Here is a 26,743-nt window from a genome sequence, read left to right on the forward strand (position 1 = left end):
GTGCCCCGAGGTGGGGGTGCTCCGGGGTGGGGGTGCCCCGGGTGGGGGTGCCCCGGAGTGAGGATGTGGGGGTGCTCCGGGGTGGGGGTGCCCCGGGGTAGGGATGGGGTGCTCCGGGGTGGGGGTGCTCCCGGGTGGGGGTGTGGGGGTGCCCCGGGGTGGGGGTGTGGGGGTGCTCCGGGGTGGGGGTGTGGGGGTGCCCCGGGGTGGGGGTGCTCCGGGGTGGGAGTGTGGGGGTGCTCCGGGGTGGGAGTGTGGGGGTGCTCCGGAGTGGGGGTGCCCCGGGGTGGGGGTGCTCCGGAGTAGGGGTGCCCCGGGTGGGGGTGCTCCGGGGTGGGGATGGGGTGCTCCCGGGGTGGGGGTGCCCCGGGGTGGGGGTGCTCCGGGGTGGGGATGGGGTGCTCCCGGGGTGGGGGTGCCCCGGGGTGGGGGTGCTCCGGGGTGGGGGTGCTCCGGGGTGGGGGTGCCCCGGGGTGGGGTTGTGGGGGTGCTCCGGAGTGGGGGTGCCCCGGGGTGGGGGTGCCCCGGGGTGGGGGTGCCCCGGGGTGGGGGTGTGGGGGTGCTCCGGAGTGGGGGTGCCCCGGGGTGGGGGTGTGGGGGTGCTCCGGGGTGGGAGTGTGGGGGGTGCTCCGGGGTGGGGGTGCCCCGGGGTGGGGGGTGTGGGGGTGCTCCGGAGTGGGGGTGCCCCGGGGTGGGGGTGTGGGGGTGCTCCGGGGTGGGAGTGTGGGGGTGCTCCGGGGTGGGGGTGCCCCGGGGTGGGGGTGTGGGGGTGCTCCGGAGTGGGGGTGCCCCGGGGTGGGGGTGTGGGGGTGCTCCGGGGTGGGAGTGTGGGGGTGCTCCGGGGTGGGGGTGCTCCGGGGTGGGAGTGTGGGGGTGCTCCGGGGTGGGGGTGCTCCGGGGTGGGGGTGCTCCGGGGTGGGGGTGCTCCGGGGTGGAGGGCGGGGAGGCCGCGGGGTCCCGCCCCCCCGACCCCGGGGCCGTGGCCCGAGGTCGCCCCGCCGGCAGACGGCGCCCTGAGGCCGGGTCCCCGGAGGGGGCCGGGGGGGGGGGACGCCGCCGTCACCGCGGAGGGGCGGTCGCGGACGGGGGTGTCGGTCCCGCCCGGCCCGCCCGGCGTCTCCCGGCGGGCTGGGTCGGTGGGGGGGAGGAGGGGCCGGTCTCACCTCGCCGCCGCCCAGCGCCACCCCCGCTGCGGGGCGGGCTCCAGTCCACCGGAGGAAGAAGGTCCCAGAACGCCGGGGCGGCCGCCGGGAGGCCGTTACGGCACGAGGCCTGCGCGCGGCCGCCGCGTCGCGCTCCTGAGCGGGTGGGGGGAGGCGGGGGGCGGGCCGCGCGCGGGGCGGGGCGGGACCCAGAGGCAGGAAACTCACTCCCCGGCCAATCGCATGGGCCGCTTCCACGCCTTTCCCCGCCTCCGGTGTCGGACGTAACGGCCGTCTGAGCCGCTCTGGGATTGGGCGAGCCGGCTTGTCAATCAAATGTGGTGATGCTGGTGGCGGTGGTGGTGGTGGTGGTGGGGGTGAGCCCGGGTCAGGGAGGCGCTGGGGCGGGGCCTGTTGGCTTCAGTCTTTTTGGGGGGACGGCGTTGTGGGGAGGGGGAGTCCGCTGGAGAAAATCCACGGTCCCTCCCCCCAGAAAAATGATTGTGATCTTCACCGCCCTGGATTCTGCGTTTGAATTGGATCCTTCCCCACCTAGAAATTGCTTTCGCAGGGGGCTGGGGGGGGGGGGGGGCGGGCCTGGAGAGAAATGGGAGATCTGGGGGACAGATGGAAGTCTGTCACAGTCCAGCCCAGATAAACAGAGCCATGAGGATGTGTCCTGGGGCAGCTTCCAGTCTTCAACCCTTTTAGCTTACTTTTATTTTGGGGGGGGGGTGTGCTGGTCCTAGGGCTTCCATTTCAGGCCTTGAGCCTTGGTCAGGAGCTTTTTTCTTTTTGCTCAAGGCTGGTGCTCTACCACTTGAACCACTTCTGGTTTGGTTTTTTTACCCTGGTTAATTGTTCAAAAGGGTCTCACCAACTTTCCCGTCCCAGTGGGCTTCGAACCAAGATCCTCGGATCTCAGGCTTCTGAGTCTAGCTGGGATCTTAGAGGTTATCAGTTCTCAGGTGACCTGGGGCCAGCAGCCTTGTGGTCTACGAAGAAGACAGTTTCTGTTTTTGGGAGTATGGTCTGCCCTTTTCCCAGTGGTCCAGGCCCCCCCCCCCACAAACACACACACCTTCCCATGTATTGATGTATTGGGACAGATCAGGCCCTCCTGTGGCCTAGTTTAGGGGGAACTCTGCTGGGTTAGGTTACTTTGTGGGAACACAAAAGATGGAGACCCCATGTGAGCTGTATCTGAACTTGATGTAAATAGCAAATGAAGAACCACTTTCAGCCTTCTCCCTTTCCCCATGATACAGGGGTCACAGCACCTGGCTAATTTAACGCTTTCACCCAGCATACTATCTAAATTTTTGTGTTTTGTGTTGTTTTGATGGATTTTTTTTTTTTTTTAGTGCAAATAGATTACAAAACAAAGGCTGATGTTCAACATTTATATCCTACAGTATACTTTCCCCCCACCCCCCAGGAAGATTTTTGAATATTGAAGGGTGTCGTTGTTGCTGTTCTTGAACATTTGTAGAGCAGTGTACCTAAACATTTCAAAATTTTGGAACTTTTTTTCTTTTTGCACATCCAGGGCTTGAACTCAGGGGCCTGGGCATTGTTCCTGAGCTGCTTTTGCTCAGAGCTCGCGTTTTGAGCCACAGTGCCACTTCTGGCTTTTTCTCAGTAGTCTATTGGAGATAAGAGTCTCTTGGACCTTCCAGTCCCAGGCTGCCTTCAAACTACAATCCTCGGATCTCAGCTTCCTGAGTAGCTAGGATTTATAGGGGTGAGCCACCAGCGTCCAACTTAAAATTTTGGAACTTTAAGACACAGAAATTCGATCTGAAACCTGTCAAGTCTTGTGTTTGTTGTTGTTGTTTGTGTATTCATTTATTTTTTAGATTGGGCCTCACTATGTAACCCTAACTGCAGCTCACTGTATAATCCATACTGGTATCAAACTTGTGACCCTGACTTACCTTCTCAAATACTAGAATTACAGGCATGTACTATCACACTCAACCAGTCTTAAGTCTCATGTTTGTTTGTTTTTTGAGGTGGTTTTGGTGTTTGTTTGGTTTTTTGCTACTGAGATATGAAGATATGAACTCAGAGCCTTGAACCGGCTTGAGCTCAGCTGGAACTCTTATCACTTGAGCCATGCAACCAATCCAGCTTTTTGCTAGTTATTCTAGAGATAAGAGTATTAATAAACTCTTCTGCCAAAGCTAGCATCAAACCTCAATCTTCCAGATCTCAGCCTCCTGAGGACAGGCCAGGATTATAGGCATGAACCACAGGCATTTGACAAATCTTCTTTTGTTCTTCAGTGATGGAAACTGACATTATTCTTTCCCACATTACCTTCCTACCCCACACCCACCCCCATCATGGGGCTTGAACTCTGGGCTTAGGCGCTGTCCCTCAGCTCTTCAGCTTAAGGCTAGCACTCTACCACTTGAGCCACAGCGCCACTTCTGGTTTTCTGGTGGTTTATTGGAGATAAGAGGCTCACGGACTTTCCTGCTTGGGCTGGCTTTGAACTGTGATTCTCAGATCTCAGCCTCCTGAGTAGCTAGGATTACAGGTGTGAACCATCAGCGCCCAGCCGCACATTACCTTTATGTTAATAACTGCAAAGACACGAGATTCGTGATATCATCTCTTATTTAATATTTATCCTCAAATATATTAAGACGAATAATTTTTCTGCATCTGCATATATTTAATTATATATTATATAGCACTCTCTTAATTATATAACACAAATGACATTTATAGGTAAACACTAAAATGGCAGTGTTAACATGTTCATAAGTGAACATTAACCAGACAATATGAACCCTATATTCATTTAATGGGAGACTCTAGTATTTCCTGATAATCTTCCCTTCTTAAATTCCTCCAGTAAAGCTTATAGCCAGCAAGGACAAACACACTGATCATAATGATCACCCCTCCGAAGACATCATACACGCTCGGAAATATCTGCAACACCACAAGCTGCAAGACCATAGCTACCACAATCTCCAGATGCTGCACCGTGCTAACTAGAGCAGGATGGAATTTGTCCAACGCATAATACACCCCTAAGAAGGCTACGGTAGAGCAGATGCAGATGGCGAGGAGGTAACTCCACGTTTCTCCGTCTAACGGGATGATGGGTTCTTGAAGAACGAACATGGTCGACAGTCCCCAGAGGGTCCCAGTCCAACCAAAGGTAAACAGAGCTGTCCACATGCTGATGTTTTCTCTGATGGATCGATACACGATCATAGAAAGCGCAGTGGTCATTCCGGCCATCACAGTCATGGTGTACCCAAAGGCTTCCTTCCAGGCATTCAACGAAGAATTGTCCTCATCCACAATGTTGGGGATCATGACAAGACACACCCCCACGATGCTGCAAACCACGGTGGCCAAATCCACACAGGCCATTTTCTCATCGATGAGTAAGAAGGCCAAGATGGCGCTGAAGACCGTGGTGGTGGCTCTCCACATGATGGTCCCGTTGCTGGGAGGAACGATGGAAAATGATGTGTAAGCGCAGGTGATCGAGATGACATTGCATACCCCGTAAAAGAAGAGGCGTAACCTGTACCCCCTAGGCCCAAAGGGAGCCTCCTGGTAGTAACACACAACGAACACAGATAAGACCTGCAAGACAGAACGGATAAAGATGAGCTCTAAGGATGGAACCTTCGAACGATCGGAAACAAGCCTGGTAATGAGAGCCACACAGCCATGGGCTAAAGCAGATCCAAACAACACGATCCACATTTTTCGAGACTGAAAGAGGTTCTTTTCTGCCAGTCCCTGGAATCGACCCGTCTCATTGGTCCTTGTGTCTTCTGTGGAGACAGGCTGAGGATCTATCGTGCCAAAGAAAGTTCTTCCTTTCCTTCTCATTTCACTCAGCAGCCCTTTCCTGGGGTTTTCTTCTAGAAAATTCCCATAGTCTTCATTGATTTCCTCATAGCTGTCATCCCCGGGCTGTGGATAGTGAGAAGTGTATTTTACCATCTCGGTGTTGGGATGTATTTTCACCCGTTTTTTCACTGGATATGGTTTGGATTGAGAAGTATCCATGCCTTCAGATAATCGAGTCTAGTTAAAGAAAAAAAAAATAAAGACATATGTATATTCACTCTACTGTGAGAGACTCGACTTCTATTATAATACTGTGCACCAATTCAATGATAGAAAAGAGATTGTCACAACGGTGGAGAAATAACGTAAAAGGTTTTCACTTTTAGCTGGGGGCTGGGGGCTCATACTTGTCATCCTAGCTACTCAGAAGGCTGAGATCTGAGGATCACAGTTTAAAAACAGGCCAGACAGGAAAGTCTGTGAACCTCTTATCTCCAATGAACCACCAGAAGACTGGAAGTGGTGCTGTGGCTCAAGTGGTAGAGCACTAGCCTTGAGCAAAAGGAACTCAGGGATAGCACCCAGGCCCAAGTTCAAGCCCCATGATGAAAGAAAGAAAGAAAGAGAGAGGGAGAGAGAGAGAGAGAGAGGGAGGGAGGGAAAGGAAGGAGAGAGAGAGGGAGGGAGGGAAAGAAAGAAAGAAAGAAAGGTTTTTCACTCCCATCTCTAGCCATCTCTCATTCTGTTCATCCTTAGTCTCAGTCAACTTTTTTTTAAACTTTTGCCTTTATTTTTTTTGTCAGCTTTGGGGCTTGAACTCTCAGTCAACTTTATTTCCCATCTTGACATACTGATTGCTTTTTCTTACCTTAAAAAAAAATCAACACTGTCTTATAAAATAAAAATAATTTTTAAAAAATTCAAATGACAATGTAGCAATGTGGGTATCTACTGACACAGAAAAGTATATTAGTTATCTGTGTGTGTGTGTGTGTGTGTGTGTGTGTGTGTGTGTGTGTGTGCTGGAACCGGGGCTTGGGGCTTGAACTCAGGGCCTGAACACTTTCCTTAGCTGTTTCATTCAAGGCTGGTGCTCTACCACTTGAGCCACAGCCCCTCTTCCAACTTTTTGGGAGGTTAATTGGAGACAAGAGTCTCATGGACTTTCCTCCTTGCTTGGCCTGGCTTTGAACCATGATCGTCAGATCTCAGGAGTATAGACTTGAGTCTCCAGTGCCCAGTTATATATTGTTGAGTAGGGAAAATGTCACACTTTTTTAAAAAAATATTATTTATAATAAAGGTAGCATGCAGAGGAGTTAAAGTTACATAAGTCAGGTAATGAATGAGTACATTTCTTTTTGGTTCCTCTTCCCTATTCCCTCCAAAAGATGAGAGAGAGAGAGACAGAGAGACAGAGAGAGACAGAGAGACAGAGAGACAGAGAGACACAGAGAGAGAGGGAGAGGGAGAGAGAGAGAGAGAAATGGGAGAAGAGAAAAAGCTTTTTTTTTGACTCTTGACATCTTGGTCCCTTGCCAAACCTCTTAAACCATGGCCCAGAAACCCAATGCAATTCTGTTCCCTGATCTGGAAAGCCAACTGTTCAGTTCTATTTATTGCTTCCCTTTTCTAAAAAGGCCCCCTCCCCTCCCATCAGCTACTAGGCATCATGGGGGGTGGTGCGGGGAGGATCCCTGACATTCTCACTTCTAACACCAGAATCTGAATATTCTATATTCCCCAAAGGCTTATGGGACATTTCCACTTCAAGCCATGCTTCAGCTTAAAACAGATTTTTTCCTCTCCTTACTTACGCTTTCCTCGCCCTCATGTTTTGGGATATGCTGCCATCTTTCTACTTCCTTAGCTAGGTAGGAGCCAAGGAATAGCTTTTTTTTCTTCTTCTTCTTTTTGGTAGGTTATGGGCCTTGAACTCAGAGCCTGGGCACTGTTCCTGAGCTTCTTTTGCTCAAGAGTAGCGCTCTACCACTTGGAGCCACAGCACCACTTCCCGTTTTCTGGTGGTTCATTGGAGAAAAGTGTCTCACAGACTTTCCTGCCTGGGCTGGCTTTGAACTGCGATCCTCAGATCTCAGCCTCCTGAGTAGCTAAGATGACAGTCATGAGACTCTGGCACCTGCTAGCTTTAGGAATAGTCTTGAATTGCCTTTTCTGCCATCAAACTCCCCTTTGGTCATTAATTATTATTGCTATTATTGTCTTTGAAATATGGATTAGGCTTTTTTTTTTTTTTTTTTTTTTTGTCAGTCGTGGGGCTGAACTCTAGGCCTGGGCCGTGTCTAGCCCTACCACTTGAGCCACAGCGCCACTTCTGGCTTTTTTTCCTGCTTATGTGGTGCTAAGGAATCGAACCTGGGGCTTCATGCATGCAAGGCAAGCGCTCTACCACTGAGCCACCTTCCCAGCCCCAGGCTTTTTTTTTTTTTTTTAATTCCATTTAACTTGATGATTCTGGATATTGTGAATTCTGATGTAAAATATTGTGCCCACATCCAAACTACTCCATCAGTCTCCTGAAACCATCTGGATTATATCACTGTAACATGAGCCTGTCTTTCAAAGATTCAAAACAGCCAAGTGCCAGTGGCTCACGCCTGTAATGCTAGATCATCAGGAGGCTGAGATTTGAGGATCAAGGTGCAAAGCCAGCGCAGACAGGCTCTTATCAGCCATTAGCCACCCAGAATCCAGAAGGAGAGCTGTGGCTCCAGTGGTAGAGTGCTGACCTTGAGTGAAAAACCTAAGAGACAGCACCTAGGCCCTGAGTTCAAGGCCCAGTATGCATTCACATGTGCGCGCGCATACATGCACACACACACACACACACACACACACACACAGAATCAAAGCAAACATTGCTCTCAGCTTTCCCCATTGAAAAACCTAGAGTTCAGAGTCCTTACTCCCAATTCCCAATTCCTTAGCAGTAAGCAGAAAATAGATCTCTCTCTCTCTCTCTCTCTCTCTCTCTCTCCCCAACCCTCCCCCACCCTCTGCCAGGTCCTGGGACTTGAACTCAGGGCCTGGGTGCTGTCCCTGAGCACTCTACCATTTGAGCCACACTTCTGGCTTTTTGGTGGTTAACTGGAGATAAGAGTTTCACAAACTGTCCTGCCCGGGCTAGCTTGGAGCTGTGATCCTCAGATCTCAGCCTCCTGAGTACCTAAGATTATAGGCATAAGCCACCAGCACTTGGCAATGGAGGCTGCTTCTTTCCGCCTCCTCCTCCTCCTCCTCCTCCTCCTCCTCCTCTTCCTCCTCCTCCTCCTTCTATCCTTGCAAACACTTCAGGGGTGAGGGGGAAGACCTAGGATTCTTTGCAAACCTACTCCATATCCAGTTTCAACTTTCCGGCCTCGCTCCTCATTGGCTGTCTAATAATAGCTGCTATTAATCCTCAGCTTCTTAACACATCCACACTGTGCTCTAAGCAACCAGTCTGTGTCCTCTCTGACCCTTTCTGTCCCTCTGTACACCAGTCATTTCCCTCAACCTCCCTTCTACCAACTTTCCTCCGCTCAAAATATAGCTCGTCTTTTAAAGACAATCCAGATTCTATCTTTAGAATCAGGCCTTTCCTGACCTCTGCAACAATGACTTGCTTGTTCATTTTTATTGAAATGTTTCCAGTAGTTCTATTTGTGTGTGTGTGTGTGTGTGTGTGTGTGTGTGTGTGTGTGCGTGCGCGTGCGCTAGTCCTGGGGCTTGAACTCAGGGTCTGGGCACTGTCCCTGACCTTCTTTTGCTCAAAGCTAGCTCTCTACCACTTGACCCAGAGCTCCACTTCCAGCTTTTTTGGTAGTTTAGTGGACATGAGAGTCTCACAGTCTTTCTTTCCAGGATGGCTTCGATCCAAGATCCTCAGCTCTCAGCCTCCTGAGTAGCCAGGATGACAGGCATGAGTCACCAGCTCCCGACTAGTTCTAATTTTTCCAATAGTGATTCTGTTATCTGTTTTGCTCAACCTGGTGGAGTTTTGTGTGTTTGCAATTACTGTACCCAAATTCACCATGTCAAATCTTTCCTTCCTGGCTAATAATGATGATGATGATGATAGAATTTTCTAATTATAATATGAATAGGTATGTATGTATAATTACAGACATATGTATTATTATTAGCACATATTAGTTGTATGGAGGTGGGGAGATTCATCGTGACATTTCCATGTATGTATACAACATATCATAACCAGCTACCCACCCCCTGTCTCTCTCCTGTATTCAAACTCTCCCTTCTTAAAACAGTTTGTCCAGATTCTTGTGGTTCACACCTGTCATCCTAGCACCTTAGGGGGCTGAGATCTGAGGATCACTATTAAACGCCAGCCTAGGTAGGAAAGTCTGTGAGACTCTTATCTCCAATTAACCATTATAAAACCAGAAATAGAGCTGTGGCTCAGAGTGGTAGAGCGCTAGCCTTGAACATAAAAAGCTCAAGGACAGCACCCAGGCCTTGAGTTCAAGCCCCAGAACAACACAAAAGAATAGATAGAAATAGATAGATAGATACATACATACATATATACATACATACATAGGTAGATAGGTAGATAGATACATAGATAGGTAGGTAGGTAGATACATACATACAAAGATAGAAAGAAGGATAGATAGATAGATACATACATACATACATACACACATACACATACATACATACATACATAGGTAGACAGATACATGGTAGATACATAGATAGGTAGACAGATACATGGCTAGGTAGGTAGGTAGATAGATAGATACATACATACATATACATACATACAAGTATAGATAGATAGATAGATAGATAGATAGATAGGTAGATAGGACACATACATGCATACACATACATAGGTAGATATATAGATAGGTAGATAGATACATGGATAGGTAGGTAGATACATACATTCATACATACAAACAAAGATAGAAAGGATAGATAGATAGATACATACATACATACATACATACATAGGTAGACAGATACATGTGGTTAATTGGAGATAAGAGTCTCATGGACTTTTCTGCTCAGGCTGGCTTTGAACTGTGATCCTCAGATCTCAGCCTCCTGAGTAGCTAGGATGACAGGCATGAGCTATTGGCACCAGCAATAATTCATGATTTTCAAAATTGTTATTATGAAGGTGATGGGCAGAGAAGTTGTCATGTCATAAAGCTTTGGTGTTTTCTGTGTGTGTGTGTGTGTGTGTGTGTGTGTGTTGTGTGTACGGGTATTAAAGCTTCAACTCAGGGCCTAAGTGCAGCCCCTTGGCTATGCTCAAGGCTAGCACTCTACCACTTGAGTCACAGGTCTACTTTCAGCTTTTTGCTTTCTCTCATTAGAGAGAAAGTCCTAAACTTTCCTGCCTGGGCTGGTTTCAAATCAGGATCCTCAGATGTCAGCCTCCTGAGTAGCCAGGATTACAGGCAAGAGCCATCAGCCCCCTCAGTAGCCCACAGATACCAAGAAAGGAAAAGGTTAAACGAGGCAGGCCTTCTGCAACAGTTTTCAAACAAGTAGGTGGATTTGGCTTCTGTGAGGGCGGTGAGGCCTGATTTGGAAGATGGCAGTTTCTGTTGTGACACTCTGAAATCCATTCTGGCACCCTGATAAATGTGCCAGCTGGCAGCAGAAGAATGTACTGGAATGCAAGCCTTTCGCCATTTTTTAACGGCCGGCAGAGAGCCTGTCTGATCTCTGAAGTAGTAGTCTTATCAACTGGCATAAAATATGCCACCCTCAATCAACACATAGGTATCTTCTAGCATCACCTTTCCAATTGCATGGGAAGCAGGGGGGAAGGGCAGGTGGGGGGGGGGTCGGGGGGAGAGTGTTTTAAAGCATAACCAGCCAGGCACTGGTAGCTCACGCCTGTCATCCTAGCTACTCTGGAGGCTGAGATCTGAGCATCAGGGTCCAAAGGCAGCCCAGCCAGGGAAGTCCATAAGACTCTCATCTCCAATGAACCACCAGAAAATTGGAAGTGGCTGTGGCTCAAATGGTAGAGCACTCTCCTTGAGCTGAAGAGCTAAGGGACAGCGCCCATGGAATTCAAACTCCATGACCAACAAAAAGAAAAAAAAAAAAAACATAACCAGTTTGTCAAAAATCAGCACCTTTACATTTAGCCATACTGGGTGATTGGGGTGGGGTCATCACCAGGAGGAGAGGAGCAAGAATACAGTGATCTTCTGTTATTTCTATAATCGTGTGTGTGTGTGTGTGTGTGTGTGTGTGTGTGTGTGTTCACAGGCATGCATGTGTCAGTATAAGGACTTGAACTCAGGGCCTGGGCTCTGAATCTGAGCTTTTTTATTCAAGGCTAGTGCTCTACTGCTTGAGCCACAGCTCCACTTTGGCTTTTTCGTAGTTAACTGGACGTAAGAGTTTCAAAAGACTTTCCTGCCCCGGCTTTCAACTGAGATCCTCAGATCTCAGCTTCTGGAGTAGCTAGGATTACCAGCATAAGCTACAGGGCCTAGGATACGATTTGTGTGTGTGTGTGTGTGTGTGTGTGTGTGAAGGTATATCGACATACTTAAATCACCAATTAAATTAGATGCTAGTTAAATGTAAAATGAATTCTTGGATTCTTCCAATATGCCTGTTAAGGTCTTGGTGGCTTATCATTTACCTAACTTTTAGCAGAGAGAGAGAGACAGAGAGAGAGAGACAGAGAGAGAGAGAGAGCACATCAAACATCCCAGCTGGGTTCAAAGAAGGCTTTCTCGCTCTCTCTGATCTGCAGCAATCCCTGAACAAGAAAGGAACATCCCAGGATCAACAGTCTACTCCCAAAGTCCCTGCAAAACTGCACACACCACCTGCTCATGTTTGCACTGATTTTGCTTTTTGTTCTTTGTTTCTTTGCTGCTGCTGTTTATCTATGTGGAAGCCAAGTCTGAAATCCCTCTGGGAATGCGTAGACTTATGGGAACATTACGATGCATCAATTCAACGTGTTACAAGTTCACTTTGGTTTGTTATCAGATTCTTCACACAATGGACATCACTTACCAAAATTACAACCCAGTCACCACGCTCTCCATTCACCGTATTTCATTAAAATCACTGAAATGCTGAGCATTGGTACCTCATGCCTTTAATCCTGGTCCCCCCCCAAAAAAAAATTCTGCTGGGCACTGGTGGCTCACTTCTGTCATCCTCGCTACTCAGGAGGCTGAGATCTGAGGATCGCAGTTCAAGGCCACCCAGACAAGAAAGACCATGAGACTCTTCTCTCCAATGAACCACCAGAAAACCAGAAGTGGTGCTGTGGCTCAAGTGGTAGAGCACTCGCCTTGAGCTGAAAAGCTCAAGGGCAGTGCTCAGGCCCAGAGTTCACCACTACCACCACTACCACCACCACCACCACCAACAACAACAGAGATACGTGTACTCACAAACAGACAAGTTAAATTGTGTGTGTGTGAGAGAGAGAGAGAATTTAAAGTCAAGGGGGAAAGAACAATCTATCTTCATTGGAAGGAAAAAAAGGAATCATTACTCTCTATTTTAGTCAGACAAGAATAGTTTCTCCAAAAGCCAACTGTAGCTCTTATATCTTCGTGGCATCTGTGGGAAGGAAAACTGTGGATAAACAGAGTGTATTATGGCAAAAATATGAGTGGATGCTACCCAAACAAAACAGAGGTGAGAGATTTTACAAAGTGAGGGGAATGTCTTCATGATAACATTGAAAAGAATCCTCTGTGTGTGTGTGTGTGTGTGTGTGTGTGTGTGTGTGAATTTCTATTACTATATTTTCATGAGTACACTAAAATATAATGTGGATTCCAAATGGCAGAGAAAAACCGAACAGAATTATCCTTGGCTGTACTGACAGAAGTTACCACCCCATAAATCTTCATGTGAATGTGGAAAAATCTGACCCAAGCAGATGGGTCTCATGCTGTTCTCTGAAAACATGCACAGATTTCTGATCTTCAGGACCAGGAAATGAAGTCAGCGTTAAAACTGTACAGTAGATGCCACGATCCACCTACCAGAATTTCAACTTAAAAGACCCCTCTCGAAAGCAATATTCCTTCTTCAGAAATAGAACACAAAGATAGAGCGCTGGTGTTCATGCCTGTAATCCCAGCAACTGAGAGAGGCTGAGATCACCGTTTAAAACCAGCTCCGATTAACTGTAGGGGGGTGGGGATGGGGCTGAAAATGGAGCTGCAGGATCAAGTGGAAGAGCAGTAGTCTTGAACTAAAGACCTCAGGGACAGAGCCCAGGCCCAGGTTCAAACCCCAAGACTGGCAAAGAAGAAAAACGACAGGAAAGAAAGGAAAAGGAAAGAGGGAAGGAGGGAAGGAGGGAAGGAAGGAAGGAAGGAAGGAAGAAAGGAAGGAAGGAAGGAAGGAAGGAAGGAAGGAAGGAAGGAAGGAAGGAAGGAAGGAAGGGGAGAGAGAGGGAAGAAGGAAGGAAGGGAAAGGAGAGAGAGGGAGGGGGAGGGAGGGAAGAAGGGAGTTAGTGGGGAGGGAGGGAGGAGGTAAGAAAGAAGGAAGGAAGGAAGGAAGGAAGGAAAAAATAGGGCAAAGTGGTATGTTATGTCCTGGTGGAACATACTCTTTTTTTTTTTCCTGCCAGTCCTGGGTCTTGAACTCAGGGCCTGGGCACTGTTCCTGAGCTTCTTTTTGCTCAAGGTTAGTGCTCTACCACTTGAGCCACAGCACCATTTCCAGCTCTTTCTGTGTATGTGGTACTGAGGAATTGAACCCAGGGCTTCAGCATGCTAGGCAAGCATTTGACCACTGAGCCACCTTCCCAGCTCTGGAACATGCTCTTGATACAAGAACAAAACAGGAAAGGATCGTGGCACTGGGTTGACTGGGTTGACGCTTATCATTCTGGAAAATCCTCTCCTGTGTTTTCGGGGGCTCCCCATCCTCCATACCGCTTACAAAAGGCATATTCTTGATGTCTGACATAGTTGCCAGGTAAAAATCTCCACCTCATTAGCCCAAGGATCTCTTTTCCACAAGCACTACTTTAAAGCATTCATAAATGGAGCTGCCCCCTGCACCTCCTACCTGTGGGCTTGAAGACCCAAGAAAAGAAGTCTCTATCAAGTAATTAGAGCCTCTGAGATTTGAATTCCCACTCCACAGTTTTCAGCAACACTGGGTCTGGAGAAGAACTGGTTGATCAGGCTGGGAGCTTGGTTTACACCATGGGAGTAAGAACAAGTGTATTTGGAATCCTGGGAACTACAGTCTCACCATAAGAAAAGAGAAAGAAAGAAAAGAAAAAAGAAGTCGGGCGCCAGTGGCTCTCGCCTGTCATCCTAGCTACTCAAGAGGCTGAGAGCTGAGGATCACGGTTCAAAACCAGCCCAGGCAGGAAAGTCTATGAGACTCTTTTCTCCAATGAACCACCAGAAAACCGGAAGTGGTGCTGTGGCTCAGGTGGTAGAGCGCTGGCCTTGAGCTGAAGAGCTGAGGGACAGCGCCCAGGCCCAGAGTTCAAACCCATGATCGACCAAAAAAAAAAAAGTCTCTCACTTTCCTTGGTATCTCAGTCTCCTAGCTCAATAGCCAACTTGGCAGAACAGAAGCACAATTTTTTATTTTGATTTTTTTAATGCGAGCACTAGGGTTTGGCTTTGAAGGTCTAGGCATTGTCCCTGAGCTGTTTTTGCTCAAGGCTAGAGTTCTCCCATGTGAGCCACAGCTTCCTTTCTGGCTTTTGGTGGTTAATTGGACATGATCTCAAAGACTTCCCTGCCCAGGCTGGCTTTGAACCTTGATCCTCAGATCTCAGCCCCTTGACTAGCTTAGATTAAAGGCGTAAGCTACCAGTGACCAGTATGGCTTTTATTTTCTACTCTGCCATCGTCTTCATTTCTTATACTTAGCTGTATGTTTAACTATCCCAAAGAAGCCACAAAATAATTCCCATTCAGATAATCGAACATGTTTTTAAACCCCAGGAAGAAAATAATACAGAATAGTTCACCAAGGCCCAAATAACAATTCTTTTGTTTATGGGAATTTTTTCTGGGGGGAGGGGAGGAGAGGTTGGGGTTCAGAATCCAACACAAGGTCTCCTGTGTGCTCAGCAGGTCCTCCATTATCGAGCTACATACCCAAGCTCACTAGCTTTTTTTTTTTTTTTTTCCTGGAATTTAAATGTGTATGAATACTTAATTGCTCAAATCTTACACATGTCAATCCACTGTCTCTGCTCCTTTGGAACAGACAATTATGAAAATGAATGGTTGTCAAAGCGCACCGGGGGCTCACATTTGTAACCGTAGCTTCTCAGGAGGTTTAGCTTTGAGGATCACGGTTCAAATCAGCCTAGGCAGAAAAGTCCTTGAGACTCTTTTCTGCAATTAACCACCTCAAAGCTGGAAGTGGAGCTGTGGTTCCAATGGTAGAGCACTAGCCTTGTGTCAAAAAGGTAAGGGACAGCACCTAGGCCCTGAGTTCAAGTCCCAGCACCGGCCTTGAAAAAAAAAAAAAGTTCTGGGCTGGGAAGGTGGCTCAGTGGTAGAGCACTTGCCTAGCATGCATGAAGCCCTGGGTTTGATTCCTCAGTACCACCTACACAGAAAAAGCCAGAAGTGGCGCTGTGGCTCAAGTGGTAGAGTGCTAGCCTTGAGCAAAAGAACCTCAGGGACAGCGTCCAGGCCCTGAGTTCAAGCCCCAGGACTGGTAAAAAAGAAAAAAGTTCTGGAAAATGTGGGACTTGACTGTAATGGCTCTAAAATAGACTATGTACTATAATTTTGCACGTATACATGCATTTGTGTGCACACATGCATGAATTGTGTATGCTCATGTGCCCACATACATCTTACACACGCATGTGTGTTGCATATGTGTGTATACATAGATGTACACTGCTTATACATTTACTTACGTGTTGCATTTGTGTGCATATATAAACATGTATCCTTTATATAAATGTACAGTTTGTATGCATATACATTTGTGTGTATACATACACATGCACCCTACATAGCTGTGTACGTTATGACATGTGTGCATGTGTGCACACAGTCTGTATTTCCATGTGCACAGGCGTGCATACTCTACCCATGCATGTAAGGTCCCATGCATGTTGTGCTCACGGTGTGTTTTTCTGCACAGATCATCAGCTCTGCTATGTAGCTGTCCGACGGAGGAGACAAGTCAAATTTGCTTTCAGTGTTATCTTTAGGAAGCCCGTATCAATCCCTCTGTGCAAGGTTTCCAGGCCTGGCTGTGTACCTCTCTGACCACCTGCCTAGGAGATTGGCTATATTTTGCCAAGGTGCAGATTGGAAGGTCCCAGCAGGCCTCTTTCCCCAGGAAGCCAAGCCACCAGGGAGGCATGAGATGCTTCAGCATCACAGACCTGGGCAAACCCTGCCCAGGGGGCCATGATCCCTGAGGGCCATGATCCCTACCTCACATCACGTGGGTGACATCACATCCAGGCCTGGTCTTCAGCCCCTGGGAACTTCCCATCCCACTCTGAGTGGAGTGGGGGCAAAGAAAGCCTGGATGTGACCCTTCCTGCCATCTCACACCACCTTCCCCTCTCTCCTCCCCTCCAAGGAGGCCAGAAGGGCACAGGGCTGTGTAAGCCTCTACACCCCCCCCCCCCACACACACCTCCTCCCTCTCCCCCAAGCAGAGTGGGGCTCCATCCTGGGGGAGGGGAGGAGCCTGCTGCATGGGTGAAGTAGCCTCTCCCTTTGGCCATACCGGCCTTTCTTCTTCTTCCTCCTCCTCCTTTTTCTCCTCCTCCAACACTCCTTGTTTTATCTCCTTCCATGGGGGGGTGTTGGGGGGGGGGAAGAAGAGATGTCTACAAACCCTTCTATTGGCCAGGAATAATCTCAGACAAAAATAACATCTCAAGGCAGGCACTCCCTTGGCGTTCAGGAATCGCGCAGAGCGGGGAGGCAAGGAAAGGGAGGACAAATGTGATTCTTGGTGCTTAGTATTATTTTTTTTCTCTTGAAAACAAAAGTAAAAGCACAAAAATAACACCCCATCCAGCTAAAGTGGGTATTTGACATTGACCACCGACCTCCCCCTCCCTAGGAGGCCAACAGGCACCTGGCTCACCTGAAGGTAAAAAAAAAAAAAAAAACCAGCCCCAAAGATGTCAGAGAGAGAGAGACAGAGGGAGAGGGAGGGGGGGGGGGAGAGAGAGAGGGAGAGAGAGAGGGAGAGAGAGAGGGAGAGAGAGGTCTTGGTAACAGGAAGGAGGGGGGTGGGCAAGGAGAGAGGTTATTCGGACCTTTACCCCAAGCCAGTGGCCAGATTTCCTGGGGGGCGGGGGGGGGGTGAGGGGAGAAGTTGGGGTGTGGGTGATGGAGGGGGGTGGGGGGCTGGTGGCTTCTCCCCCAGGGATTGCAGCAGAGATGAGATTTGCAAAGGGGGCGGGGCGACCCTAGCCTTTAAATTAAACGAATAAATAAAAAAGCATCTCTGCTCCCAAGGCTGGTCCAGGCGCTAAGCCTCCCTCCCTCCCCCCTTCCCTCCCTCCACTCCCCCCCACCCCCATATTACCTGCGTGTGGAACTGGGGGGGAGGAGGGGTGGGTGAGCCTGATCTGCCGCTCCACGCCCAGTCTGAGCCTCCTCCTCCTCCTCCTCCGAGGATGGTGATCCTGCCAGGGGAAAAAAAAAATAAACCTCCACCCCGACCCGGGGGCCAGCTTCCAGGAGGCTGCGAGGAGGGAGGGAGGGAGGAGGGGGAGGGGGAGGGACGCCCGCACTGCGCCTGCGCGCTGGCCAGTGCAGTTCTATGTGTGTTGAGGGGGGGGTGGAGGGAGGGAGATCTGGGGTTGGGGAGGTGGGGTGGGGGTGGAGGTAGGGTGAGGAGCTGTTCCCCACACACCCCCAGTGTGTGTGTGGGGGGGGGGGTACAGGGCTGGAAATGGCCAACCCCTTTGGAGAGAGAGCAGGTCAAAAGTGATGATAGTCCCTTGCTCAGGAAGGTGTGGGTGTGTCTTCTCTTCCTTTTCCACCCTGTGTGGATTTCTTTTTTCTTTTTTTAATTTTCCTTGAGGTTTTGGGGGGAAGGGGGGAAAGAGGAAGGGGGAAATCAGACATCTCGGGTTGGAAGTGAGCTTCCCCAGCCAGGCTCAAGGCCCGGAGTTCCAGTCCCCATACTAAAGAAGAGTTGTGGTCCAAGAAGAAATGGACCCTCTACCCTGACTTAGGGAACTGTCACCCCTCTGTTTATGACCTTTGCGATACCGATTTGGCATTTAAAATAAATAAATAATACAAGGCTGGGAAGGTGGCTCATTCCGTAGAGTGCTTTGCCTAGCAGGCATGAAGCCCTGGGTTCGATTCCTCAGTACCATGTACACAGAAAAAGCTGGAAATGGTGCTGTGGCTCAAGTGGTAGAGTGCTAGCCTTGAGCAAAAAAGCAGCTCAGGGACAGTGTCCAAGCCCTGAGTTCAAGCCCCAGGATTGGCAATAATAATAATAATAAAATACTAATAATACATTTTCTTCTTTTAACTAAAGCGTCCAGGGCTGGGAAGGTGGCGCAGTGGTAGAGTGCTTGCCTTGCATGCCTGAGGCCCTGGGTTTGATTCCTCAGCACCACATCAGCAGAAAAAACTGGAAGTAGCACTGTGGTTCAAGTGGTAGAGCGCTAGCCTTGAGCTGAAGAGCTGAGGGACAGCGCCCGGGCCCAGAGTTTAAGCCCCACTACCAACAAACAAAAGGGTCAAACATCTGTCAACATCTGTGAATCACAGATTGTGGCCTCCTCAAATCCTTCCCCATCTTTAAGGTGAAAGTCCTGACCTTGAAGAAAGAGTCCTGCTCCTCTCTGTATACTCCAATCCCAAGGCAAATTAATATACAATCTCTTAGAAGCACACTCGATCAGATGACAGCTCCCACCTGTCATCTTAGCTACTCAGGAGGCTGAGACCTGAGGATCAGGGTTCAAAGTCAGCCCAGGCAGGAAAGTCAGTGAAGAGCCTTATCTCCAATGAACCATCTAAAAACTGGAAGTGGTAGAGCACTAGCCTTGAGCACAAAGAACTCAAGCGACAGTGCTCATGCCCTGAGTTCAAGTCCCAGGACTGGCAAAGAGAGGAAAAAGTGCTTGCTGGGAAGACGTCTAGATGTTCACTGAGCGTGTATCTGTGCGGTGCCCTCCGCAGGCAGCCTGGGCTGCTTTTCAATGAGTCAATATTCTTTGGCTATTTTGAGTCCTGGGCACAGATCTGAGAAATGAGCTTAAGCACAGTTGTCAGTGGAGAGTTTCCAGCTGCTTCTGTAGAAAACCTGGAGCATGTGTAGAAAACCTGGAGGGGAAAAGGGCTAAAAGACCAAATACTAAGGGCTGGGAATGGTGGCTTAGTGGTAGAGTGCTTGCCTAGCATGCATGAAGCCCTGGGTTCAATTCTTCAGGTCCACAGACACAGAAAAAGCTGTGTATAGCTCAATTGGTAGAGAGCTACCTTTGAGCAAAAAGAAGCTCAGGGACAGTGCTCTCAGGCCCCCAGTTCAAGTCCAAGGTCTGGCCAAAAAAAAAAAGGAAAAAGAAAAAATACAAGGAAAAGACCAAGCACTGATCATTAAGTTGTTGCTGACATTCTGTTTAAGTTTGGTTTGAATCCAGAACCTCACTATTGATTTAGGCTCTTATACCAAGCAAGCTGGTCCAACTAGTTTCTCTTTCTCTGTCCGTTTCTTCCTCCCTGGCCTGTCTCTGTTTCTTTCTCTATCTGTTTTTCTCTGTGTGTCTCTCTATCTCTATATCTATCTGTCTCTCACAGACACACAGACAGACACACGTATACACAGAACAGCCCACTGCACCATCTTGGCAAAACTTACCCAAAGAGAGTCTTCCCCAAGGCAAACAGAATGAATGTTCAAACAAAAATCGCCATATGTTCTGAATTCAGATGAGCTCTCAACTGAGCTTTGGACGTGTAGTCTCAAGACAGTTCACCCTTTCTAGAAGGAAAGATCTAGATCTGTGTGGCTGCTGGTGTTATTGTTCAGACAGGCATGAGTGGTGCTGATCTAGGTGACAATAGAGCAGCCACAGGAACCTCAAAACAAAACAAAACAAAAAAAACTTGGGCTGATCTGCACGACTCAGCTAGACTTTGCTTCTCTACCAGGAGGTAGAGAGAGAAGAAAAGAGCTAGCAAGAAAAAATTGAGTAGAGGGCTGGGAAGGTGGCTCAGTGGTAGAGCGCTTGCTTTGCAATACATGAGGCCCTGGGTTCGATTCCTCAGCACCACATAAGCAAAAAGAAAAAAAGTTGGAAGTGGTGCTGTGGCTCAAGTGGTAGAGCGCTAGCCTTGAGCTGAAGAGCTGAGGGACAGCGCCCAGGCTCAGAGTTCAGGCCCCACGACCGGACCCAAAAAAAAAAAAAGAAAGAAAAAGAAAAAATGGAGTATGGAAAAAGATTAGGAAAAAAAAAAAAAGACCTAAAATGAACTGACTGCGGGAGAGAGTTACAGCAGTGACACAGAGGATTTATCCCAGTTGCTACTTTGAGTGACACTGAGATACCGAGAGATACGAAAGAGGATTTTTTTTTTTTGAAGACATTTTGCGATGTGTAATAAATGGAATTCTTTTGTGCTGTAATACTAAGGGCTTTTCCTTGCGAGTGTCAAAAACTCAGACTAAAGCCGATTTAAGGGAAAGGAACAGATCTAGCTTAATAATAAAAAAATAATAATAAAAAAATACCCATGGATGGGTGACTTCTCATAGGATTGGATCCAGGAAGTTAATACTTTCTTTGAAGCAGGATCTCTCCTTTCCTCTCTATTGACTTCGCGAAGTCTGTTCTGACATAGCAATTTCTTCCTACCAAAGAGCATTTGGCACAGCTTTTCTTTAGTTTACGGAAGATTCTTGATAGGTATAGGAACCAACATCCCTCAAACCTTTGACTGTGTGACCAGAGTTCCTCATTCTCAGTGTGGGAATATCTCCTTCATCAGCTCCATTTTGGTTCAGAACCCACTAATGCAGACTAAGTAAGCAAACAAGGGACTGTAGCTAGCTCAGAGCGATGACAGACAAGGTGATTCCACACAGAAATGTGAGCCATAGAAATAAGCTCATGTGGCCATGTTCTTTTAAACTAAATGAGGAGGCCAAAATAGGAGGATCATGCTTCAAAGCCAGCCCAAGCAAGAAAGTCCATGAGACTAGGGCCTGGGCGCTGTCCCTCAGCTCTTCAGCTCAAGGAGGCGCTCTACCACTTGAACCACAGCACTACTTCTGGTTTTCTGGTGGTTTATTGGAGATAAGAGTCTCATCGACTTTGCTGCCCGGGCCGGCTTTGAACCTCGATCCTCAGATCTCAGCCTCCTGAGTAGCTAGGATGACAGGTGTGAGCTACGGACACCCGGCTCCATGAGACTCTTATCTACAATGAACTACCAAGAAACCAGAAGTGGAGGTGTGGCTCAAGTGGTAGAGCACCAGCCTTGAGCGATAAAGTGAAGGGATGACACCCAAAGCCAGAGGTTAGACCTTAGCATCAGCACACACTCACACACGTGCACACACAGACACACACACACACGCCTGATTTGCGGACCTGTCACTATCATGTTCCTTTTCTCCAGAGCAAATCTTACGAACCATGGCCCTGCTCAGAGAATAGGCAAGGGTGGCAACAGCTCAGGTCCCCTGAGCAGGAAGTTGCATTTCTCTCTGGACAAAGAGTCAGACGAGGTTTCGTGACACATTCTACATTGGTATGAGACTTTCCCATTTCCTTGAAGCATAATGCTCCATTGATTACCAGCTGAGTCACGGATTGAGCCTGTTTCTCACACAGTCAGTGGGAAGTGTAATTCCTCAGTGCCTCTCCGCAGACATTTATAGATTTTTCAGTCCATTGAGTTATAAAAGACAACTAAGTCTCCTTTTCCCTCCCTCTCCGGAAGACCTTTAAAGAAATCTTGTTCTTGACTGCTCAGTCATTGAACATAATTATAGACGTCTGCATAAAAGCAAGACTTAAGGCGATGAGGACTGAAAAGAAAATCGGAGTTGATCTGTAAAGGAACAGAGAGCAGAGGATTGAAGGCCAGAGATCTGTTTTCCACCTTTGCTCCTGCTCAAAAGGTAGAAGAATGGAAAAATAAGTGTTCAGAAAGACAGAGATGCCAAAGGAGGGAATAAAAAGCAGGTTCACGCACCAGGATAGGAATCTCAAAAAAGAGAACACTCGAAGTAATTTGGTAGGTCATTACGCGTGGTGGCACTGATCAGGTGACCTACAGTAGAAGTGTAAAATAGGAGGATTAAGGTCCAACTCGTGCAGGTAAAAAGAAAGACCCTATCTCAAAAAGAATCAGGGTCCTTTTAGTGCCCTGTCCAGATGTTATAGTTATAGGACAAGATTCATGACTCTACCTGTCTGAGGATCTTTGGCGGTTGGATGCCACTCCCTCAATAGTGTTAAGCCAGAAATGCTGAGGACTTGATGCTTCTTTATTCTCATCCTGCTGTGGAAGCCACACATCACAAGCAAAGAAGGACTGGAGTTGGTGTATAAATATGTAAGATGTCTCAGTCCTTTGCCTTGCTCTGGGGCCATTCTCTACTCTAAACCCCCAAATTTCTCATCAGAATTAAGCTTCAGCTACTCACAATGGTAACTCATTTAACAGGACAGGCTTTCTTGTGTTTTCTTTCTTCCTTCCTTTCTCTTTCTTTCTTCCTTCCTTCCTTTCTCTTTCTTTCTTTCTTTCTTTCTTTCTTTCTTTCTTTCTTTCTTTCTTTCTTTCTTTCTTTCTTTCTTTCTTTTCATCAGTCATAGGGCTTGAACTCTGGGCCTGGGCACTGTCCCTCAGCTCTTCAGCTCAAGGCAAGTGCTTTACCACTTGAGCCACAGCGCCACTTCCAGTTTTCTGGTGGTTCGTTGGAGATAAGAGTTTCATGGACATTCCTTGCCCAGGCTGGCCTTGAACCCCGATCCTCAGATCTCACCTCCTGAGTAGCTAGGATGACAGGCATGAACCACCATGTCCTTGTGTTTTCTTTACTCTTCAGTGTTCCACGTCCATATGATAGAACACTTTTAAAAAAAAAAAGATTCTTGAGAGATCAAGGTCAGTAGATTAGAAAAGACAGAAGGCTCACTGCAGCATTCTAAGGGCAGAGTTGGAAGTGAAGAAATGGAAAACAGCTTCTTCAAGAAGTTTGATACTGCCGGGCGCTGGTGGCTCACGCCTGTAATCCTAGCTACTCAGGAGGCTGAGATCTGAGGATCGCGGTTCAAAGCCAGCCCGGGCAGGAGAGACCGTGAGACTCCTATCTCCAATAAACCACCAGAAAACTGGAAGTGGCTCTGTAGCTCAAGTGGTAGAGCGCTCGCCTTGCGCTGAAGAGCTGAGGGACAGTGCCCAGGCCCAGAGTTCAAGCCCCATGACCGACAAAAAAAAAAAAGAAGTTTGATACTGTGCTGGGAATATGGCTCAGTGGTAGAGTGCTCGCCTTGCATGCATGAAGCCTTGGGTTCGATTCTTTGATACACAGAAAAAAGCCAGAAGTGGCACTGTGGCTCAAGTGGTAGAATGCTGGCCTTGAGCAAAAAAGCTCAGGGACAGTGCCCAGGCCCTGAGTTCAAGCCCCAGGACTGGCCAAAAAAAAAAAAAGAAGAAGAAGAAGTTTAATACTAGTCAGTTGTAAACCTACTAAAACCACTAGGAGGCATAAATAGGAGGATCAAAGTCCAAAGCCAACTAAGAGTAAAATAACAAAGAGCAAAAATGGACTCATTTTCTTCATATAAAGATTCCTCATAGCCAGGCTATTGTGGCTGGTGGCTCACGCTTGTATTCCTAGCTACTCAGAAAACTGAGATGTGAGGATTACAGTTTAAAGCCAGTCTGGGGCAGGAAAAGTCCATGAGACCCTCAACTCGACCCTGAGCTCTTATACTGGCAGCTAAAAACAAAACCAACAAAAACCAAAAACCAAAATAAAAAGGAACTGCCAGGCACTGGCGGCTCACGCCTGTCATCCTAGATACTCAGGAGGCTGAGATCTGAGGATTGAAGTTCAAAGCCAGCTCGGGCAGAAAAGTTGGTGAAACTCTTATCTCCAATGAACCACCAGAAAACTGGAAGTGATGCTGTGGCTCAAGTACTAGAACACTAGCCTTGAGCAAAAGAGTTGAGGGATAGAGCCTGGGCTCTGTCCTTATCCTAGGCTCAAACCCAGTGACCTACAAAACAACCACCACCAAAACAAACCCCTAAGGCAACACAAATTGAGTCATAGTATTCCAGTTAAGTATCAGCTCACACTTCAAAGAACAGTTATCTTGTGATCTTAAAAGAAACATTCTCTCCTAATTAATTGTACTTATTACGCTTACAGAATCAATCTAGCCCCTGTGTGTCTCAGACTTAGCATTTCAAAATAATTTGTCCATGAAGATTCACAACTCCCAGCCTCCTAAAAATAACTTTGAGAGCAGCAATATATACATTTCCTGCGAATCTATTCATGCGTGCCTGCGGAAGTGTTTGGGGAAGAATTTTCACAGGTTAAGAAGAATTTTCACAGATGTTGCATGAGTGAGCCTCTTTTGTTCTATCTGTACCGTTCAGTAAAGGATTAAACAAAGCTGTAAGCAACGGAGTTAAGAGTCCCGATTTGGCAGAATGTTAGTGGCTCACGCCTATAATCCTAGCTACGCAGGAGGCTGCGATCTGAGAATCATGGTTCAAATCCAGCCCAGGCAGGAAAGTCCATGAGACTCTTTTTTTTTTGGGGGAAGGGGGCTACGGTCCTGGGGCCTGAACTCTGGGCCTGGGCGCTGTCCCTCAGCTCTTCAGCTCAAGGCTAGCACTCTACCACTTGAGCCACAGCCCCACTTCCGGCTTTTTTCTTTTTGCTTATGTGGTGCTGAGGAATTGAACCCAGGGCCTCAGGCATGCAAGGCAAGCGCTCTACCACTGAGCCACCTTCCCAGCCTTCCATGAGACTCTTATAGCTAATGATCACCAGAAAGACCGGAAGTGGCACTGTGGCTCCAAGTGGAAAAGCACTAGCCTTGAGCAAAGAGAGCTTAGGGACAGCTCCCAGGCCCTGAGTTCAAGCCCCATGACTGACAAATAGAAAGAAAGAAAAAAAGAAAATTTCCTGACTCTCCATGAGAGTTCTTTGTTTGGATTGTCTGGGAATCACTGAGAAATGGCTTTGGGAGGTCAGTTTCGTTATTGGCTTTGATAAAAAGTATAACATGAAAAGGGAAGTGGTTGCATCACCGTTAGTTTTTTTGTTTTGTTTTCTCTTTTTGGTTGGTCGTGGGGCTTGACCTTGGGGCCTGGGCGCTGTCCCTCAGCTCTTCAGCTCAAGGCCAGCACTCTACCACCTGAGCCACAGCACCACTTCCTGTTTTCTGGTGGTTTATGAGTCGCTTATCTCTAATTAACTGCCCCCCACCCCCCAAAAAGCCAGAAATAACGAAGCAGAAAAGTCCCTGAGACTACTATCTCCAATTAACTACCAGAAAGCCAGAAGTGGACTTGTGGCACAGTGGTAGATTGCTAGCCTTCACCATAAAATTAAAAAAAAACAAACACACACAGAAAAAAACCAGCTGGGTGCCGGTGGCTCACGCCTGTCATCCTAGCTACTCAGGAGACTGAGATCTGAGGATCACGGTTCAAAGCCAACCCTGGGCAAGAAAGCCCCTGAGACTCTTCTCTCCAATGAACCACCAGAAAACCGGAAGTGGCGCTGTGGCTCAAGTAGTAGAGCGCTCGCCTTGAGCTGAAGAGCTGAGGGACAGCGCCCAGGCCCAGAGTTCAAGCCCCATGACCAACAAAACACACACACACACACACACACACACACACACACACACACACACACACACACACACACACACACCATCTTAATTTAGGAGGAAGGACTGACTGGTCTTAAATGTGAGCAGCTCTGTTTTTCTTTTTTTTTTTTTCGGTTGTGGGGCTTGAACTCTGGGCCTGGGCGCTGTCCCTCAGCTCTTCAGCTCAAGGCGAGCGCTCTACCACTTGAGCTACAGCGCCACTTTCGGTTTTCTGGTGGTTTATTGGAGATAGGAGTCTCACGGTCTCTTCTGCCCGGGCTGGCTTTGAACCGCGATCCTCAGATCTCAGCCTCCTGAGTAGCTAGGATTACAGGCGTGAGCCACCAGCGCCTGGCTTTGTTTATTTTTCTATTGGATGTACGACTGCAAAACATAATAGCATAGCCAAGATTAGCATGGCAAATAAGGATCTTTCTTACTCCAGGGCATCTTTCACTCCCAAATTACCCAGTAACCAATGGATTGTCATCTCCTCTGCGTGTGCAGTTGAAGGATTGGTTTTAAGGGAGAAATGATCACTCCGGCTTAAGACCCATTAAGTTGAGGATAACTCTGCCACTGCTTGGTGGCAGCCATCCAAGACACTGCTAGGTGTTTTAAATAGGCAGTGGGAAAAGGAGAACCAACGAGATAGATTCAGATGATTTTCTTTTCTGTATTACTAATGGTGTGTGTGTGAAGAGAAACAAGAGGTGTGTGGTGAGGTGCCACAGTATGGTTCTTAACCCTTGACAAAAAAAACCCAAAAAACAACAACAACAAAAACCCTACAGTTAGGAGAGGGACAAAGAGAGAGAGAGAGAGAGACCCTTAAAAAACAACTAAAAGCAGGCTGGGAAGGTGGCTCAGTGGTAGAGTGCTCGCCTAGCATGCATGAAGCCCTGGGTTCGATTCCTCAGTACCACAGACACAGAAAAAGCCAAAAATGGCACTGTGA

At 48.0% G+C, this 26,743-nt stretch overlaps 2 protein-coding genes across 3 annotated transcripts in view; both read right to left on the bottom strand.

The window, feature by feature from the left end:
• Nck1 (NCK adaptor protein 1) overlaps nucleotides 1–1,305 on the bottom strand; it is a 36,227-nt gene extending 34,922 nt beyond the window's left edge. The window contains exon 1 of the mRNA XM_042670362.1: nucleotides 1,164–1,305. The gene's annotated coding sequence lies outside the window, so the exon portion shown is untranslated. The remainder of the gene's footprint in view (nucleotides 1–1,163) is intronic.
• A 2,571-nt stretch (nucleotides 1,306–3,876) lies between these two features.
• Slc35g2 (solute carrier family 35 member G2) lies at nucleotides 3,877–17,572 on the bottom strand. 2 transcript variants are annotated; one of them, XM_042670360.1, is made up of 2 exons: nucleotides 17,499–17,572; nucleotides 3,877–5,207 (listed from the first exon to the last, which is right to left on the bottom strand). In XM_042670360.1, the coding sequence occupies exon 2, from the start codon at nucleotides 5,187–5,189 to the stop codon at nucleotides 3,951–3,953; it is 1,239 nt and encodes a 412-aa protein (XP_042526294.1). In that variant the 5' UTR covers nucleotides 5,190–5,207; nucleotides 17,499–17,572; the 3' UTR covers nucleotides 3,877–3,950. The 2 variants fall into 2 exon arrangements, with proteins under 2 accessions (XP_042526294.1, XP_042526295.1); XM_042670361.1 differs by lacking the exon at nucleotides 17,499–17,572 and adding an exon at nucleotides 12,872–12,948.
• Nucleotides 17,573–26,743: the final 9,171 nt, after the last annotated feature.

This window comes from Dipodomys spectabilis, unplaced genomic scaffold (assembly GCF_019054845.1).
Source record: "Dipodomys spectabilis isolate Male_0828 unplaced genomic scaffold, ASM1905484v1 ptg000542l, whole genome shotgun sequence".
Lineage (NCBI taxonomy): Eukaryota > Metazoa > Chordata > Mammalia > Rodentia > Heteromyidae > Dipodomys > Dipodomys spectabilis.

What these genes read in the sequence shown, in the direction of transcription:
- Slc35g2 (XM_042670360.1), bottom strand. Translation starts at nt 5,189, where the DNA reads ATGGATACTTCTCAATCCAAACCATATCCAGTGAAAAAACGGGTGAAA.